Here is a 19,661-nt window from a genome sequence, read left to right on the forward strand (position 1 = left end):
TTTTATACTTTAGTTATCAATACATACCATTAATATTTGAATCATTTTATTTGTTCATTTCATTTTTTAACAATCATATTTTTTTTTTTATATTATTATTTTTACTGCGTATTTACTTACTCAGAAAAACTAAAATTATACATCAACAATATTAATCTTTAATTGTTTCAATATTTACAATTAAACTGTACAATTTTACTTAACCTTAGATATTAAAAATACTAATTTTTAACATACAAATTTAACACAAAATCGTAATTTATTAGTTTAAAAAAATTTATGAAAAAATAAAATCTAACAAAATAATTTTTGTTGACTATCAATATTTTTTAAATACTTACAAAAAATTCCAATTACAGGGTAAAATTTGGTTATAAAATAAATCCGTTAATTTAAAATTATTTAAAATAATATAATATAATGGTTGTAATGCATTTGATATTATTTATTGGATAAGTAGGGTAAATAATATGGGAAATAAAAGGCAGTGAGAAATAATAGAAGCCAATACATCATGATCAAATGAGTATCACTTTGCAGCAGCAGCCGTTTGATGTGCTTTAGAGTTCAATGTAAGGTTACTAATAAGCCGAGTTCCGGAAGCCAAAGTCGATGGTGTACTCTGCCTTGTTATTGTAGATGAAGGCTCATCTTTTCTGATGACCTGAGAAAAAAATTAAGCAGATGTTAATAATAAAAATAATATTGACAAAATATTAAGAAATGTTGATAGGATTAATTATTCTTAATTTATATAAAAATGTCGTTAATCATAAGAGGATGTCAGGGCACCATTTGTTTTCTCTATTGGGCCAACGCCAAACATGGACAAAACGCATTTACCTAGAATCATTTTTTTTATGTTTTTGAGTAATCTTTAATCTTAAAATATAATATTTTTGAGGGAACAACGTAGCAACTTGTCTAAATACCGCCTCAAAACAATTTCAACGCCATCATTTAAATTTCCAAGTTTTTTTTAAGTTAACTAATAATAAAAATAAAACCAATGTCATACACACAAAAATATTACCCTCTATAATTTTAGCAATAGGTGATTTTATTCGAAAGTTACTCAGAAAACATAAAAAAACGATTTTAGGTGAAAGTGTTTTCTTTACATTTCACATGAGAGAAAACAAATATTGCTGACATCCTCCTCACTACTATAATATATTCTGTCTCATATAAGAGTAACCTCAGGTGTTGACTGATTTTCTTCCAGATAGTTCAGACCATACCCCTTGATTAAATTGATTTTTGTTGACTTTCGTCGTCAGCTTTAGTTTCAGACTACCGGCTAAAGCTGAAAAAATTGATTTTTGTTGTTCATCTTAGCAAAATGCAAGTAGGTGGTTTTTGGAATAATTAAGTAATACTCCCAAGAGCGCGGAATTCAATATGACATGTTAGCCACACCCATTCCCACAGCACAGCTGTGCGCAGAAGCCAGCCATCTGGTTACCTTTATGAGACTGAATATAGATATAGATCAAGGTCGATTCTCAAAATTCAAGTTAACCAACAAACTGGAAAAGACAAGCAACCCACACCCTATGAGCCATGCAACATGGAAATCAACTTGAGTTACAAACTCAACTATTATTATAAATAACTTATTACAATTTAAAAAAGCATTATTTATGTTTTTTGAAGAGAATTAAGCTATTGGTCTAATTCCAGTTTTATTGGACATCAAACTATTTTTATGCTACACAAAATATTCGGATTCCCAATAGTTAAAATAAACTGTGAACAAATATAAACACCTATTTTTATCAAAAATTGTTGTTCAATTGCTAGACTTTTGTAAAGGAGAGCATATAGTGAAATTCAAATCATTTATTTTATATTCCTAAAAACTAAAATAATTAATATTTAAACTAACCGGTTCATCATCGTCATCACTAAGCTCAATGATCATTGTACTTTGTTCAGCATCAAAGTTTTTAACTATTGAGTCTAGTTTATAACGCTTACGATAATGAGAATAAAATGATTTCAAATGGTTTTGAGTTTTTGTTCCCATCGTTTCAGCAATGGCTTTGAAATCTTTTCCATATTTGCGCATTCCTAAAGATTTCAATAAAATTATAAAAATAACTGTCCACATTATAGTTATACATAAAAGTTATTTCATTGTATCTTATAAAATCTTGAAAAGTAGTTGGTATAGTTTAATTTATAAAAACAGAATTCATAAAGAAACTTATGTCTAATATATATTGTAACCCATTATAATAAGCTAATATTTCATTTTAAATAATTCCAAACAATATTTCACAAATTAAAATGCAATGTGTTGAGATTATAAGGTGTGTTTCCCTACAGATCCCAGACGTAATTACTAGTCAGGACATAGACACGGTAATGGTATGTTTCAATGTCTACAGTGGAAAAAACTTACCGTTAGTGCAATATTTGTTAGCTATTATTAAGATGAAGGTACTACAAAAAAAACTAAGGAATTAAGATATTTGATAAGTATTCAATAAATAAATCCAAATTTTATTGAACGCAAATAATCACAAATAATCACTTGAGTAATTGAGAATTATTAATCCCGTATTCATGATGATAATATTTACTATATAAGCAAAAATTCAATGAAATCCTTAACTTGATAACCAATTAAAGAATTGCAGAATATTTTTTAACAAATAAAATAAACAATAATCTAAAACTTATAAAATCAAATTAAATATTCAAGGTGATGATTAGAGCCTTAATTTGTAGTATACCTAGAACAACATAAAGCACAATGGAGCGAGTAAAACATTGAGAAATTTAGAAGTAAATAAGAGAAAAGAAAGAAGCTGCGTTGGTTGAACCATTGTAAAGTTTTTGGAAATCTCTCAAATTAAAATCAATCCATCTATTCAATGGACTATAGAATACTATAGGCTAGATAAGTTATATGAAATAGAACCATAGTTATGTGGAGGACAAGCTAGATAAGTCAGAAATTTGAGTGAAAAAAAGCCCTTTGATGATACCGATTCAAAAACTATAAAATCTACAACACCTTATTACAACTAAAAAACAAAATATTTGAATGGTAACAATTAAGGTCAGAAGTTTAAACACCAGTCTTTTTTATTAAGACTGATAATAGATTATGTACAGATGGTATATCATCATAACCAAGGTTTGGGACTTTTAACATTTGCATACTTTTTTAATTATTGTAAAATGTAGCAAAGTGCGAAATAAATTCATTTCTCAATGCCGTTATACCAAATTTAAAATTTGAATGTGCATATTTTGGAACATTTTTCGAAATTTTAACTTTACAAATTTCACACGATCTAAAAAAGAAAATAGTAATGAAGCTTACTCGCAGTCTAATATACCTATTTGCTACATGCAACTCACAACTCCTTATAATTTTTGTGATTTGAAAATATTATGATTGCCTGATTGCCCGTATCGTTACATATTATATAATATGTTGCGATACGATAATTTTAATATATTGTGCTTATTAAACGTTCTTTGAAACTTAAGGTATTCCCGGTAAATGTACAATTGTTTATTTATTGATTTAAATGAAAAATTTAATTTTTAATTTTTCCATCATTAGGTATATAGTTGACGAATAAAGTTGATTTTTTTTTAAATTTTCTATATTAAGTACACTAATCGTAATTAATTATTATTAATAAAATAATAAATAATAATAAATACATTAAATGCATATTTTATTGCTTATTATTGTGTTTTTAAGTGCTGTAAGTCCCAAACTCTAATCATAACCATTGATCAAATGATTGTGAATGATGACCATATTGTTAGATTAGATGACAAGATTTTTAAGCTCAAATTGTAGCGCATGACAATCTGAACATTTTTAAGCACAAGTGATTATCCTGTTTGTGTTGATAAGAATTCTTAATACGATGTTTGGTGAGATTATAGATTTCTTCACTTTACCTTGAATAGCAAGCATAACTTCTTCATTGCTCCAACGAGAAATAATGCGAGTCGTAGTGGGTTCAATGTTTCTAAGTTCAGTAACATCTAGTTTAAGCTTCTTATGCACATGTCCAATTTCTTGTTTGTTAGACTGTATCTGAGTCATTAAAATTCACAATTCGAAAAAAAAAAATATATAAAAATTGAGTAATGCAACACATACTTTGCATTTTAATGATACAACCTCATCTTCCATGGCCGATAAAACAGTGTCTCCTTGACCATTGGATCCAGAAGCAATAGATTGAAGATCATCATGATTAACATACATGCCTCGTGGTGGTAAACGCTTATTACGAGCAACATTCAAATGGCGATTGTTTGGACGTGGTGGACCTAATGTTGGTCTAATACCACCATTAGTCCTCCTGATTGTGTAAAACAAATGTAATTATTAAAATACTATTTACATTCATCATAAAATAAATCATAATTTATAAGTAATATTTATTAATATAAATGTATATGTATTTGTTTCAATTCATACCGAAAATGTGTATGACATGTGCCACACATTGATCCTTTTTGAGTGGGATGAAGAGTAGTAACAAAAACTCCACAAACTGAACAAGACTGTTTTGAACTTCCTTCCCCAAGGTCCTTCTAAAAAAAAAAAATTATTTTATGTCAATAATTAATGTTTAATAACAGAGGACGCTAAAATGACATTTACTCTTTACAAACCATTATAATATTATGTCTGTAGGATTTGGGTTAAAATAACAGTAAAATAACTTTTTTTTTAACTAAAAGATTTCTTACACAAGTGTTGTACAGTATTTTAAAATCAAAGCAAGTATGAGCATTAATGTGTTTACTTGATCAATTAAAAATCTATTTAATGAATATTATTTAGAATTTTATTTTAAAAATGTAAGTATTGAAAAATAATTGGTTTACAACAATAAATTACACTTCCAATTTGATAATATAATGAATTTTACTATAAAAAACATACTATGAATAAAATATATGACTGGACTTTGTTTATCGGAATGACTAAAGATGGTCACAAATCAAAATATGGTTTCCCATCCGGACAATTCTTCTATAAATGTCTTTAATATTAATTATTTGATACATCTTGACATTATTAATTTTACTATTGGCATAATATGTCCAATGATTGACACCCATCCACCACATCTTGCCATATGTTAAGATGTTAAGTCCAGTTCAGTCAACTTACTAAACGAGTAAGCATCCTGATGAAAAAGTAAAAATTGTTTTGGTTTGCAACACTAGATTAAAATACTACAGCAGTTACTTTCCAGAATTCATAAGTGTTTCCCATATACCTCATAAAGCATGCTTACTTTTTATATATTTACATAACTAAAATATTTTCATGTCATAAATTATAAGAAATAAAATAACTATACCAATTTGTTATTTTATACACCATGCCTACACGTCAATGTTATACTATATACATTATCTTGACATTGTGAGTTGTGCGAGACTGAAGTAAAGGTTTTGATAAGGACATTCTACAATGTCCAGTCAAAAGTTTTTTTTTTTACTTTTATTAAATTAAATATCTGATTTACACATGTTTCACATGTTTAACATAACAATGAAATATTACAATAGTAATAAATAGTCTAAATTATCAGACTGAAGATATTTTATTTTGTATATAATAATTGTTTACCCTATACCAATAAAATATGTATACTGCAATGAATCACTTACTTATTTTTATTTTATGTTGTATTCAGTTCAATAGTAACATGATAAGGTATTTTTTTTAGTATAGTGTCTCATCCTACAAATACATGTTTACAATTGCATAGTATGGTATGGTCTTTGTAGATTAAAAATTATGTTTTTCTTTACCTTGTCATCAGGCTCAGACTCTGCCGAACTGGACCCTTCTCTACTTCCGTTTTGATTTTCATTTGCACGGACATTTGCTAATTTTTTAGCTTGTCGGTCTATAACACTGCTCTTCTTTCTCTTATTTTTCCAAAGATAGTAATATTTGACTAATGATGCTATTGGTTTATCAGGCATCTAAAAGGACAATTAAGTAACATGTAGACATTTATATGATACGTTTTAATTAGATTTAAATTACCATTTGTTTGATGCGTAAGAAATTCTTCCCAATGCTATTAAATGCTGATTCAAAAGTAACCTTATCATCGGTCGACCAATCGTCTGGTAGAGGTGCAAAATTTGATAGATCACTAAGAGCTTTGTCCATGTCGTGGTGATGCCAGTATAGCATGCCCAATGCCTGTTCACTGTTGTAACCATATTTATCTTTTGATAATAATATGTATTCATTTACTATAAAAAAAAAAATATGAAAAAAATATAAATGTTATCTAAAAACTAAAATTCAAAAGTTAAATAGTTAAATAAAGTTAATACATTTAATTTCTGAAATATTATCGGTTGGAGACCAAACTAATAGTGCTTTTTTGTTCAGTCGTTCGCGTCTATTTTCTGTAAGCAATAAAATCATTAAATAGACAATTCTTATAGATAAGATTCATGACAAAACATACTTGGGAGTACCAATAGCTTTGGAATGACAGCCTGGTAATCACGTCCCACTCTGATTTTTTCAGCTAATAAAAAATAATAGTAATTAAAACATTTTTAAATACAATAACTATTAAAAACAAAATAAATATATAAACTATAAAGGCATGAAGCAGGACTTAAATAATATGTAGTGGTGGATCTTGACCTTTTCATAAAAAACCTTGACAGGAAACAAAGTGCACATAATAACAAATTTACGAGTAGGTCAATAAGTATGTTATACTTGTATGAAAATTGGCTAAATGCATGGGCTTTTTTATGAGATCAATAAAAGCATTTAAGTTTTACTGACCATGGAAAATCGAAAAAAAATTTCTAACTAGTGAGAAATTTTCAAAACGCTTTTCATCAATTTCTTACAAAATATTCACCTGACCATTTAAATGTTTTCGGATATCTGTATACAATGCTTACCATTTTCTTGTATGAGATCGTCGATGTCCATTATTTCAGCATTTGCAGACGTTGCTGGTCGTTTGCCGTTTTTCAAATCTTCCAAATTATCGTTAGCCATAGTTCCTTTGAAAATTACTAACGCATACTACAGCGAGTGAACCCAAAATTGGCAATTCGAGCTGTGCAACATACAAAACATTGGCAAAACTAAACGTAAGGGATAATTACTTGCAGCCAGTTAATTTGTTAAATTACTGGGAAATTGAATATTAAGTAAAAATATAAAATTTTGCTAGTGAACAAACGCATCGTCGTATTATAAAATATGGGATTTAGAAAATGACACGTTTTTCTCCTCCATGGGCGGTATTTGAATTCGTTTTATTTCTTTTTTTCTCTTCTACGTATTGTCCACCTCAACATATATATTCGGATTTCGGACTCACTTGTGCATTACTATTACCCGCCGTCTCGTGAATCGTGACTGCCTTCAGAATTCAAAAAGTTTGGATTCTCCGCCGTTGTGGTCGTCCGGAACCAAGATTAAAATAAAATCGCTGGTTTCAAAAATACTAGATATTCAAAAAAAAAAAGGAAAAACTTGGAACAAAAACGATCGTTCGTTTCCCATATAGACAGTATAATATTATATACCTGTTATGACGCCGAACCCGAATATAATAATAACGCGAGAGACACCAGCTAAGGCGGCGCGGCGGCAACGCCCGGTAATGCGTCGTCTGTTGTAGTGGCCACACTGTCGAAAAACATGGCGTCTCCCTGGGAGGGTTTAATAAACCTTGCTGGTTTTGAATAATGTACCTAATATTATTATTATTATTATTATCGTCATATACACATTATTATGTATATGACTATATGAGTGTATAACACTATTATAATGCGTAGCCTCCGCCGCCCAGACCCAGTAACCACCACTACCACAGTACTACAGTAGTGGTCTGCTGTCTGTAGTTACCACCACCTCACATCGGGCTCGTTGCAATCTTCCTACGAATGTGTGCACTATAATATGTAAATGGTGTTAATAAGTAAATTTACTATTCAGGTGATTTATACGAACCAAGCGCATAAATAATGGATCGTCTTCGTATCAATTTAACAACGGCCCGGGCGGGACGTGTCGACCGAATACCGTTTATACAATAGTTGATAATTATTATAATATTGTGATCATTACTGATGATTATAATATTATATAGTAAATACTAATGACATTGTAATACTGTGACGACGACGACAATATCGTAAATCAATTACAAATACACACAATAATATAGAATTTATAAACTGTCGTGTCTGTAGCGGTTATGACAGTAATATGTCGGCGTATGCACTAATAAATAATATAATTAAGGTATTATGAGATGATATTAAACGAATACGTTTTGAATTCGGTTTTTCAAAAAAAAAATTGATGAACGTGATTGCGGTTTTATCGCTATCGCTTCTTTTTTAACGATTTCCAGACGCGACGCACTCGCTCGGAATTCACCGTTTCTCATCCGTCGGCGGTGGCGGTCGGTCTCTCACGCATTCCGCCCAACGACTTTTCGAACCAATGCCGTGTGTTTACAGTGTTTACACCCATTACAGTAATGACATTATTTTATTTTATAGTTTTGAAGAGACTAATAATAATAATAATAATATATATATATACATTAATGTACGAGAAGTCTCGTACTCTCGTGTATACTTACTATTATACTGGCGCCCGATACGTTTTCTTAAGGAGTATAGTCTATTAAGACATAATTTTTAAGGATCGTGGACGCTACTACCCCTGAAAAAAATGTTTCAAGATAATGAAAGTTATGTGTAACAAATACATTATATAATTGGTGTTATAATGAGACACAATTGATTGTATAATTGATTATTTAATTATAATGTACTTTGTATGGCACTTTAATTCCTTTGACGTATATTATACGTTTTCAAAAGAGCTGTGCCCATAAAAGAGACTAATTATTAATTAAATACTTAATTGGCTACATCAGTTTAAAACCATTAACAATCCTAAAGCAAAAAATAATTAAACATGAACTAAACGTCTATACTTAAAAAACTTCTTTGGAAGGGTTGGTGAGGCAAATGTCCCTGTTCCTCCCCCCGCTCCCCGCCGTACAATCGCTATACTGTCTAACCTCTACAACATAATTAAATTGATCAATTTAGCTACAGGTTTAAGATAGTATTTTTATGCTACACATTTTACACTTTATAGTTATTACAACCCATTTGAAAAACAATACAAAATTAAAATATGTCTCAAGTAAAATAGTTTATACAAAATATAAATTTAAATTGGCATGGTATAATATTATATAATAGTTTTGATTATACATTTATACATGTGCAGTCGTGAAGAGCAATTATTAAAATGTCGATACAAAAGAATTTGCTTATCATTAAATTTTTTTTATCGAAATTGTTTACACAGTTTTTATTAAATATTGCAATGATTCAATAAACACCCAATTATATTCGTGTATTGGCTAGCTTTTTTTTCAAGCCCTTCATGAGATATATTGTTTACACAACAATTGACAAAACCTCCATTTACAGTTGGATTGAACGATGGACATGTAATATCTATTATACATATATCTATGAATGAACACATTACCCACCGCAGAACAAAATGACCCTCTACGGCTTACTAGCCCATCGCCCCGCTCCTAAAAAGCAATACTCAGGAAACTTAGAAGTTAGCAAACGCATTTATCAACTAATATCTAAAAATAAATCTACAAAATAAATGCAGTAGCAGCCTGTCTCCCGTAATATAGATAGGTACTCTATAGTTTATACGACGCGATTGGCGATTATATGTTATGATCTACGTAGATACCTACATAATGGTAGGTTATTTAGTTATTAATGTTAAATAATCTACCAACTTATTACGTAATCGTTCTATATAATAGTCTAAAGTCTAAACACTAGTAATAAAAGTATAAAACCCATTGATCGTCTTTTTTTAACACAAAATAGGATACTAATGATGCTACACTGGGAACTATTATTATATAAAAGTAATATTCACCTATATAAATATACAGATAATTATAATTTTATAGATTATAATATAATCTGTGTGTATAGTTTCTATAAATTCATTCAAAATGAAGGTAAGAGAGGCAAATATATACAAATAACCTACTCTTAGATTCTAATTGGGTCTTTCAAAATTACGGAATTTGCAATACTGTGATTTTTGTCGTCATTGAAATCATCATTAACTGTAGCACTAAAAGATTGAAGGTTTAAATTAAGGGAGAATACAATTTCAAATGCGTTTCTGACAGAAAATGGGATGTAGTTGATATTCTGGAGTAGGTACCTTTCATATATCAATAATTTAACAGAAAAAAGGGATCATTTACTCAAAACCAGTTTTGTCAAAATCGATTCTGTTATTTTTGTTTATTCATTGATTTGTCGTTGTTCTTGTAATTCATAATTGAACAGTTGAATTTTTCACCAAATGTTTATACTTAGTAATTTTTGAAAACACCATATCCACCAGAAAAATCGAAGAAAAAAATGCACAAGCTGTACAACTGGCTAGTTGGTAGACATTCCACACAATTACACAAGACCCTAGCAAACAAACAGCTTATATATATTATGTAGCTATTATCAAACCAAAAAATTTGAACTTATTGCAAACAAGTGTACAGCTGTGGCCTGAGAGGTTGTACCAGCAAATTCAATATCGAAGTCATCCAACGTTGTCTGCACAACATTGCCCTTCGCGTACCATTGTCACAGCTCACAGCATACTGACTACTGAGCCTATACAGGAATGAAATTATCCATTACGCGGTTTGCAATTTGAACATTTTATACATCCAGGACAAAATCAAAAGGTTTTCCAACAAACATGTGAAAAAGCTTGAGCTGCACCACCCCAATGCAACTGCTGAACAACTTCTTGCCTTTCTTTGCTTGCGTAATTGGAGGGAGATGATATTAGGAGCACAGCCTGCTAACGGTGCTAACCAAGGGTTTGTATATACTTAAGTTTAGCCAAGGTGCAAGGAAGCGTATGCATGGCGCACCTCAGGATCGTCCAGATGGTGATAGCGGCTACCCATCAAAATCCATCTCCCGCATATAATAAGGGCCTTCTCCGAGGTCTTAACGGGACAATGGAAGAACTCCAAGAAACTTCCGACAACTCACTCAAATAGATAAGGATACTTGACATCCAACTGTAGACGCTTTAACTGATGTCATCAACATGGAAAAGTTACCCCGTGCATTAATTTTAAGATTTAATAAAGATTTGTGAATATTATAACACAACTGTTTTTAGTCTGTAATGCTTGCATACCTACTATACGATAATAATAATAATACCAACTTTTTGTCAACTCGCAAAACGTTAGGTTCCTTGAACGCTTGAAGCCATATATGGCTTAGTATAAATTATATGGGCTAAGGAAAGAGGTTATCTCTTTGGAGGTACAACCCCAATCATGTTCGAAAATAATATATTGATAATAATATTTAAATAATTATTATTATTTCATATATTACTTTTAAATTATCATATTGTATTCTGGTATTCACCCATAATGTATTGCATTTATAAGAGAACTATGGTCTATGGCCGTTTAAATAAAGATACAGTTGAAAAAAAAATAGTAATATCTAGAAACGCTTTAATTTTAAAATCATATTGGTTATTTTTATCGACATTTGAAATGTTCCACTTTTTAGTTTGCAAACTTTAGTTTTTGAAAAAAAAAACTTGAAAATTGAATTGTTGTAAAATGTTGTTCTAGCAATCCAAAATGTTGATTAAAATTCAATCAATTAAATTTAATTGTTATTGAAATGGGTATGCTATGCCACCATTTTGCAACTCATTTATCAATATAAAAATGATAGAATTTTCAATATTATATTCACAGTGATAAATGAGTCACAAATTGGAGGCGTAGCATACCTATTAGGTATAGTACTAATAGTACTATAGCTTATAACTTATAAGTTATAACATGGGAAAAAATACGTCTAAAATAATTTATTTTAATTAACTATGTTAATATTAGAGAAAATCGTGCTACTAATTATTATTATCAATTAGCAATTATTAAATTTTTTATGAGCATTTTAAAATTATTTACTATTATATTATTAATTAATAAATATAACTTTTTATCACACCATAATAATGGTATGAAACCATTTTTAAATTTGTTGGTACTACACGTATATGTATTTGTTCCAACATACCAGTTTTCGATACACTTGTATTATTTTTTTCTCCCCTGTATGATATCCAAAATAATTACGGAACATAAGTTAGTATTATAATTTATAGTTTTTCTAATTGATATTAAAATGTTTTGTACAAGTTTACATATTATACTTACTATTATAACTATGTATTTGTATGTTATTAATTTTATATCATTTTTTTTTTATAATGAATGTTAGAGGTATAATTATAATAATTAAATGTTCCACTACATACTTCGCATATTTTCTCCCAAAGCATTGCCTTTATAATGGCATACCTATTGGCTATTTGATAACTTTCAGTGCATGAAAATCCATTTTTAAATTAACCAACTATAATTTATAATATATTATATTTGTAACAACTAAACCCAAAAAAATAAATTTTGTAGATGTGTTGTTATTATTTATTACTTTTTAAACTACACAACTATAACATTAAATGAAGGACGAATGATGAATATTAAATATTTACCATTGGTTCAGGCCCTATATTGACATAGATTATTTAGATACTAATTACTTATGATGTGCCAATGTAAACTGTTAAAGTGCAATGATTAGTATTCGGTGATTAATGAATAGGAATAGGCTATTATATAGGCATTGGTTAATCATAGGTTCAATATACGTAGTAGGTCTATATAAATAAAATAAGATAGGTCTGAACGAAACAAACAGATATAATTATAAGTATGAATACATTAAATATTATAAAATAAAAAATAATCAAGTCAGAAATAATTAATATTAAAGTTTTTATGTTTGGCCGAAATCCGGTGTGGTGTTGAACTTAATTTTAAAACCTTAACCGACAGACATGGCCACGTTGTAGTAATGTTTCTTTTGATTTAAAACCATTAAATGGTTTAATTGATTCGCCTAATATCCTATGCCATCTGTCCATCGCAGTTCCTTCTTTTAATTTTCGACATCCATAAACAATGCTTGAATTGGGAAAATATTAAAAGGGGGATGGATGTAAAAGTATAAATTATGTGCGAGTATACCTGAATATCATCTTTATTGATTTGGATATGATTATAAAGGGTATGCATATAAATTTTCTAAAAAAAAGGACTCCTTAGTCCGTAATATTTTTTTGCTTTACCTGATTAAATTAATTTTTGTTTTCTATATACACACTGTTATAATAATTATAATTTACTTTTTAAATTGTTTCTTAAAAACGGTTATACAATTGTATAATTGTATAATTCTGTTGCTTGAATATATTTTTTATTTCATCCAGGTAAACTATACAAAATTAGCTTTATTAATATTGAAATTACTTAGTTCGTTTTTAGTCATTTTTACAAATATTTAAGAAAGATGATCACTTTTTTTACCTGGTAAACCCAATCTGGAGACTAGGGGATTAAATGTTTTTAGACACTTGTGAAACATAGCTAATTTCTCGTAAAATAATAAATAAATTAACTCAACTATAAAATAGGTATTGGTTATAATGTGTTAAAACCAGTTTTAAAAGATTTATTACGATTTTATAATGTAAAACAAATTCATCTTTTGCATAAAATTATTTTGCATAGAAGAAAAATTAATTTCAACACCCACATGAACTCAGGTAGATCAAGTACGCCCATGAACAGATAATTTTTCTATAACCTTGGATATAAGTAATACCTCAATTAGTTGAAAAAGTAGATGCACTTAAAGTAGTAAGTATTTAAGTATTTATTGATTATTTAATTATTGCGAGATATTATTATTATTACCACCAAAAGCATCATTCGTCTTTTAAATATATATATTATATACCTAGGTTCATATTTCATAAAAGGGTTGCATTGACCATCCATACCAGTTAATTTTTTCAAAAAATGTTGGTGGATATTCTCCATGGGCTCCACACATGGCATGAAATGTTGAGTTGGGTCAAATTATTCTGAATATCAAAAACCAAAATAATGTCGTTATAGTTGTTAAAGTATGTCGCAAGTTTAAAAAAATAAGAATAAAACACAAATGGCACAAACTAAACATTTTAATAGGGCTGTACTGAAGACATGGACATTGTCTATGATTGTGTAGATATGGTACTCAAAAAATTAGCCTTGAAATAAAAATCTGGCGAAAAAACCCCAGAAAAATTAACTTTAGGTATTTAGCCTATTATTCTTTATTTGTTATATTTTAATGTCATATTAAACTAGATATCATTTTTTTTTAAATAATTAATTAATAAAAAACAGGAATATAATAAATCAGAATGTGTGATTAAACCTACCATCCTATTTAAGGTAGGGTTTTAAAGAGGTAATAGGTACTTCAAATGCTCTAATAAACATTTCCTGTATAATTATCAAAATATGTTGACTCTTTTTTATATTTATAATTTATTTTGTTTGTGTTATAAAAGTTTGAAAATTGAATTTTTCACATTTATTTTTTATTTTTTCCATCTTTACTTTATCTTTTTTAGAAAAAGAGTTATTTGTAGTGTTCCTACCCAAAATATATTGAATTATAAGTTAGAACTATTATCATACTATACTCGTGTCACTGAGAGAGATACTAGTTCACGCATTCAAATGACAGAACTCCGCGTTTTTACACCCAAATTTCTCCCACTCTACCATCCATCCAGCCTGCAGGTTAAGTGATGGAAATGCGCAAGATGGGAAGAGTTTTGGTCACCGCCCAGTAGCGCTACTCTCTCAAGAGTATAGGTATCCGTATATAAATGTACATACTATAGTTTATTCCAATTAAGTTAGGGGGAAAAATTACTACTACCAAATAACCACGGTAAATTTACAGCTATTTAGAACAGAACATTTTGAGTAGCTGTCTCTTCCACAGTCGTTATTTGATAGATAGTTCCTTATATAAATATACTTAGATTTTTTTAAAACACAATTAAAAAATACTTTTCTTTGGATTTAGTGATAATTTTTTTTTAGTCCTACTGCATGGATATTTAACAAAATAAACAAAGCAGTAAAATAGAACTCAATTGTTTATTTATAAAAATCCATGGTTTAAACAGATTCTTGGACTGGTGGCTCATAACCTTCAGGCCTATCTACTTGGACACCCGTTTCTTCATCAACTACAGTGGTTACACCTTCGTCGCTGTGGAATTCCATCAATTTACCAATATCCATACGTGGTTTCTTCAATACTTTAACCTGAAATAATTATCAACATTAATAAAGTGAACAATTTATTTGTTTGTTATTCATTTATTAATGAGTTAAGTGAGGAAAGTACCTTGCGAATAAAAACATCATGTAAAGGATAGATGCTTTGGCATTTCTTTTCAATTTCCTTAGCGATTGAGTCAGGTCGGAGCTTATTCACTACTTCTTTCAAGTCAGATTTCACAATTTCTTCGGTAATGGTTTCTACCATCTTCTTTCTTATAGCTCTGACCTAAAATAATAAGTATACAGGCAATAGTAAAATATATAAACCATACAATTTACAGAATTTTCATTTCATTGTGTTCTTGCAAATATATTTTATTTGAAAATTCTTTTAGTACCACTATTCAAGTATTATTATTTAAAATATATAAATTATTATAGCGACTAAACAAATAGTTAGAAAAAAGTTTTTACCTGAGTATGTTGTGCATAACAAGTTTTTCTCGTGGATGATTGATCTTTTGATGTAAATCCAATACAAAATACACGTAATAGGTATCCATCAGTGGTTTTTACATCAACGTTAGCTTCAATCAGAGTTTGCCATTTCTTAACCATTGAACGCAATTTGTCAGTGGTAAGGTCCATTCCATGGAAATTGGTCAGAACATTTCTACCCTTAACATCTTCAGCGATCAATTTGAATTTGCGGAAACTCCTTTCAGCTCCATCGTCTTCTTGCAAATCGGCGAGCGATACTTCAAAGACACGGTGTTTCAGACCTTCAGATGCAATTTCTAAAGAATTTGGAATAAACAGTTAATAAACAATTATTTTATTTTAAAAACACTCATCATATCAGACGACATTATTATTTATTTGCACAGGGCTTATTACAAATTGTTGCACATGTCATCCTGATCATTAATTTATTATAACTCTTAAAACTTATATTTTTGAAAAATTAATTTCCACTGTTTAGGTATTACTTGGAAAGCAAAATAAATTTATGACATGATACATTTTTTCAAAATACATATAACTACGCAAGCCAAAAAAATGTACGATTAAACATAAAATTTAACTTCTTGCAGAGTATTATCATTGTTAGCATGAGAATAAACATTTAACAATTTTGGACTTTTTTGATATGAAATATCTTTTGAGGGGGGGGGGGGCAGTAGTGCCATCATAGTATAACGCATTGAGTTGAAACCATGTGCGCATGCCTGATCTCAGTTACAGCAGCCTGCCGCGCCCGAAGCGTTCACGTCACATTTAGTAAATGTTTTTCACTTTCAAATTGACCCACCCCTTAAAATCAAAATCTCCTGCCCATCCCGTGACACTCGTTTTTAAAATTAATTTTTAGGATATTAGATCTCAGTACATATTACCATTGAATATTTGAGACTTGAACATATTATATTGTATAGATAAATAATGTGCCTGTTATAAAATATACAGTACAGTTTTACTCAATGCTAATACATAGTTTAGTTTCTCATCGGTCATCCACATATAACCTAACGACTAACCCTCACCATGATTTTCAAGATACTTTCATAACGTTACTTCCAATAGGTACATTTGTTTTATACTTCAGTTATCATCGGCCAATTGCACCTCTAATACCATCGAATACGAATGTTAATTACAAAAGTTACATACAATGAAATGTAAAAACTATATATTGTTAAAATATATAAAGATAGTAAACTTGGAATTGTAAGCATTAACATACAGTAGGCAATAACATAAGCCTTATTAATTATTCAATAAATCATTGATTTAGGAGTTATTCAGTCTGGCGGCTAAAAATTGTTTAAAAAAATAACCAATATGATGTGTGTGAACCCAGTGTAACCCGATTATGTTTCTTACCATTGTGAGCATAGAATAGGTTTAAAAATTGCAAGTCTTAGGTTAAATATTTTAATTATAGAATAACAGTTGGCAACACAAAATTGTATCTAGTTAAGTTATAATAATTGTAAACAAATAAAAATCCATTTAAGTGTAATGTATAGTTATAGGTAGTTCAAAAGTTTTAATATACTATACTATCACTTCTTCTATTCAAAAAAAATGTACATCAAAACCTCTTTATAACCCCCAACATATGAGGGGAGAATCATGGAAAAAATTTTTTAAGTAAATATGAACACGTCATGTATACACAATATCGCATCTTAAATTGTTTTATAGAGTCATTGTAGGTAGTAATGATGTTTAGAACAAACAGTCAAAAAATCAGTCTTAGGCCCGTTTCACATGGACGCTTATCGTGTTTTTAGGTAACATTGGTTAAATTCATACGTGCCACTCCGACGGCGTGGCGTATAAACATAATCAAGTAACATCAGATATAAAAGCATTAGTTTATCATTTACTGTCTATATTATGTACTATTATTGTATTATGCTTTATTCAAATCAACGAAATATTTTAATTAATGGCCTCACATGAACTTTAGTTCCATTGTATTTTTTTTTAGCATGCCAAGGCAAAAATGTCCTTACAACGGAAAATAACAACGGTCCTGTATATTATTTTGGTCTCCTTCTAACTGAAACTGTTTCATAATGGAAACATTAGTAGGTACTGAGTGATTCCACGGTAAAGAGGTCTACTAAATTGCATTAAGTTATAGGTTTATGTTTTCAGTGGAGTTGCTTTCATACAATATTTAATCAATCAACAAGTCAAATTATACTTTCCCCCGCAACTTTAAAAACGCGGAAAAAATTAACAAATTAAGTACTAATGCCTCGACGTGTTTATACACAAATATTGCACACAACAAACGTCGTTCAAATTTATATCAATTGAGTGGATACAAAAATCATCAAAACACTTACTCGTTCCCTGGGTACGATTGACGAGTGTTTTACCAACATCGCGGTTTGTGAACATGCACGGGGCACGGACATTGTACCAATCTTTACGAGTGAAAGGGTCGATGCTGAAAACAAGAAATACAATACATTTAAAAAACGATCGGCGTCAAACACTCCGGGACATGATAATTTTTACACGTATGTACGGTATGGTTACGTTCATAGAAAAACCGTATGCAACTTACATCTTCTTCTTCAAGCCTTTCTTGCCGCCTTTGGACAGCCCCTTGTTCTTTCCAACAGCCATAACGATTGAGTTAGTAAATTTTACGATCCCAAACAATCCGAAGAACTCTTCTTTAAGAAAAAGAATCGGGGCAGCGCACAATGATTCCAACGTGGTTTGAAAAAGATAGATATCGTCACTCAATGGCGAATAGGAAAATTGCCGACGGTCGCTACGCGCAGGCGCGATATGATTTCATCCAAGGATGTTGTAAATGTTTTGAGGTTACTCGTACACAACAAACGTGCGTAACTTTTACGTAAGGCGCCAAATTATAAAATTATTGAACCCAAGTATTAATAATATTAACTATATATTATTATTAAATAACTATTAATTCATAATTTATGAATAATACATAATATGAATGTCTAATAAATGATCAAATATTCAGCTATATTTAAGCCACAGGACTCGACCTGAAATTTGTTTGAGGCATAGTAAAATGTTCGTATAAATATTATTATTCATTATAATATGTTCGCTGAGACCATATTGACATTGTATCTGTGTGTACACTAATATTAGTGTTAACTGTGTTTAGTAGTATTTAGATTCTTGATGTGCACTGTACCTTGAAATATTATAGGACTTTTTTTTTTATGAGCTTCCAGTAAAAACTATTATAGCTCAACAGTTATATAAGTACATGATATTATAGATTATAAGACGTTATTATAATTAATTGTATTCTTATTGATATCAATAATATAGTTATTCGTTTATAATTTTAGAATGTGTATATGTTGATTGTTGATGTGTAAAAAAACACTGTGGTCAAGACTATCAATATGATTCAAACATTATGACAAACGCGAATAAAAAAAAATAATGTACAATAGCATACTTTGTACATATAAATATATAAATATATAATCTTTGGGTTTTCAACATAAATATGTTTTTGGTATGGAAACAATTTTTTTTCTGCGTGGCCCAATTCCGTGAGGTTTTCGTTGTCAGGGTTACTCATTAGAATATTAGATAATTGTAAAGATACACAGATTACTGACAAATGACAGGCCATTTATGTCGCGCTCTGTAAATTTGCTTAGATAAAAATACGATAATATAAATAATTGACATAGCTAATCAGCCGATATCGTGAAGTAGAGACAGTAGTCATCTCTACATTTTCAAGTAACGTTATTAATTTGAGTTACTATAAGTATGATAACCTACCTCATAAATAAATCATAATACCTAATTGAATTT

The 19,661-nt window shown here is 29.5% G+C and overlaps 2 protein-coding genes across 6 annotated transcripts; both read right to left on the minus strand.

Moving 5' to 3' along the window:
- Positions 1 to 135: 135 nt before the first annotated feature.
- LOC111030727 (REST corepressor 2-like) lies at positions 136 to 7,605 on the minus strand. 5 transcript variants are annotated; one of them, XM_022310388.1, is made up of 11 exons: positions 7,374 to 7,605; positions 6,946 to 7,106; positions 6,492 to 6,554; positions 6,355 to 6,429; positions 6,056 to 6,270; positions 5,815 to 5,991; positions 4,463 to 4,578; positions 4,139 to 4,343; positions 3,934 to 4,072; positions 1,889 to 2,073; positions 136 to 664 (listed from the first exon to the last, which is right to left on the minus strand). In XM_022310388.1, the coding sequence occupies exons 2-11, from the start codon at positions 7,043 to 7,045 to the stop codon at positions 530 to 532; spliced, it is 1,410 nt and encodes a 469-aa protein (XP_022166080.1). In that variant the 5' UTR covers positions 7,046 to 7,106; positions 7,374 to 7,605; the 3' UTR covers positions 136 to 529. The 5 variants fall into 5 exon arrangements, 4 of the variants coding, with proteins under 4 accessions (XP_022166080.1, XP_022166078.1, XP_022166081.1 ...); XR_002604127.1 differs by lacking the exon at positions 7,374 to 7,605 and adding an exon at positions 1,199 to 1,306 and having other exon boundaries at positions 553 to 664; positions 6,946 to 7,290; XM_022310386.1 differs by lacking the exon at positions 7,374 to 7,605 and having other exon boundaries at positions 6,946 to 7,289.
- Positions 7,606 to 15,172: 7,567 nt separating this feature from the next.
- LOC111030728 (40S ribosomal protein S3a) lies at positions 15,173 to 18,593 on the minus strand. The gene is made up of 5 exons (XM_022310391.1): positions 18,406 to 18,593; positions 18,182 to 18,285; positions 15,795 to 16,117; positions 15,445 to 15,606; positions 15,173 to 15,362 (listed from the first exon to the last, which is right to left on the minus strand). The coding sequence occupies exons 1-5, from the start codon at positions 18,465 to 18,467 to the stop codon at positions 15,213 to 15,215; spliced, it is 801 nt and encodes a 266-aa protein (XP_022166083.1). The 5' UTR covers positions 18,468 to 18,593; the 3' UTR covers positions 15,173 to 15,212.
- Between the last annotated feature and the right edge of the window lie 1,068 nt (positions 18,594 to 19,661).

Source organism: Myzus persicae, unplaced genomic scaffold, assembly GCF_001856785.1.
Source record: "Myzus persicae strain clone G006 unplaced genomic scaffold, MPER_G0061.0, whole genome shotgun sequence".
In the NCBI taxonomy this organism is placed as follows: Eukaryota; Metazoa; Arthropoda; class Insecta; order Hemiptera; family Aphididae; genus Myzus; species Myzus persicae.

Coding starts and splice junctions, on each gene's coding strand:
- LOC111030727 (XM_022310388.1), bottom strand. CDS start 7,045: ATGGCTAACGATAATTTGGAAGATTTGAAAAACGGCAAACGACCAGCA. Junction 6,430..6,491: donor AAAGCTATTGGTACTCCCAA/GTATGTTTTGTC, acceptor TATTGCTTACAG/AAAATAGACGCGAACGACTG. Junction 4,073..4,138: donor TTGTATCATTAAAATGCAAA/GTATGTGTTGCA, acceptor TTAATGACTCAG/ATACAGTCTAACAAACAAGA.
- LOC111030728 (XM_022310391.1), bottom strand. CDS start 18,467: ATGGCTGTTGGAAAGAACAAGGGGCTGTCCAAAGGCGGCAAGAAAGGC. Junction 18,286..18,405: donor AAAGGCTTGAAGAAGAAGAT/GTAAGTTGCATA, acceptor TCTTGTTTTCAG/CATCGACCCTTTCACTCGTA. Junction 16,118..18,181: donor CAATCGTACCCAGGGAACGA/GTAAGTGTTTTG, acceptor CAAATTCTTTAG/AAATTGCATCTGAAGGTCTG.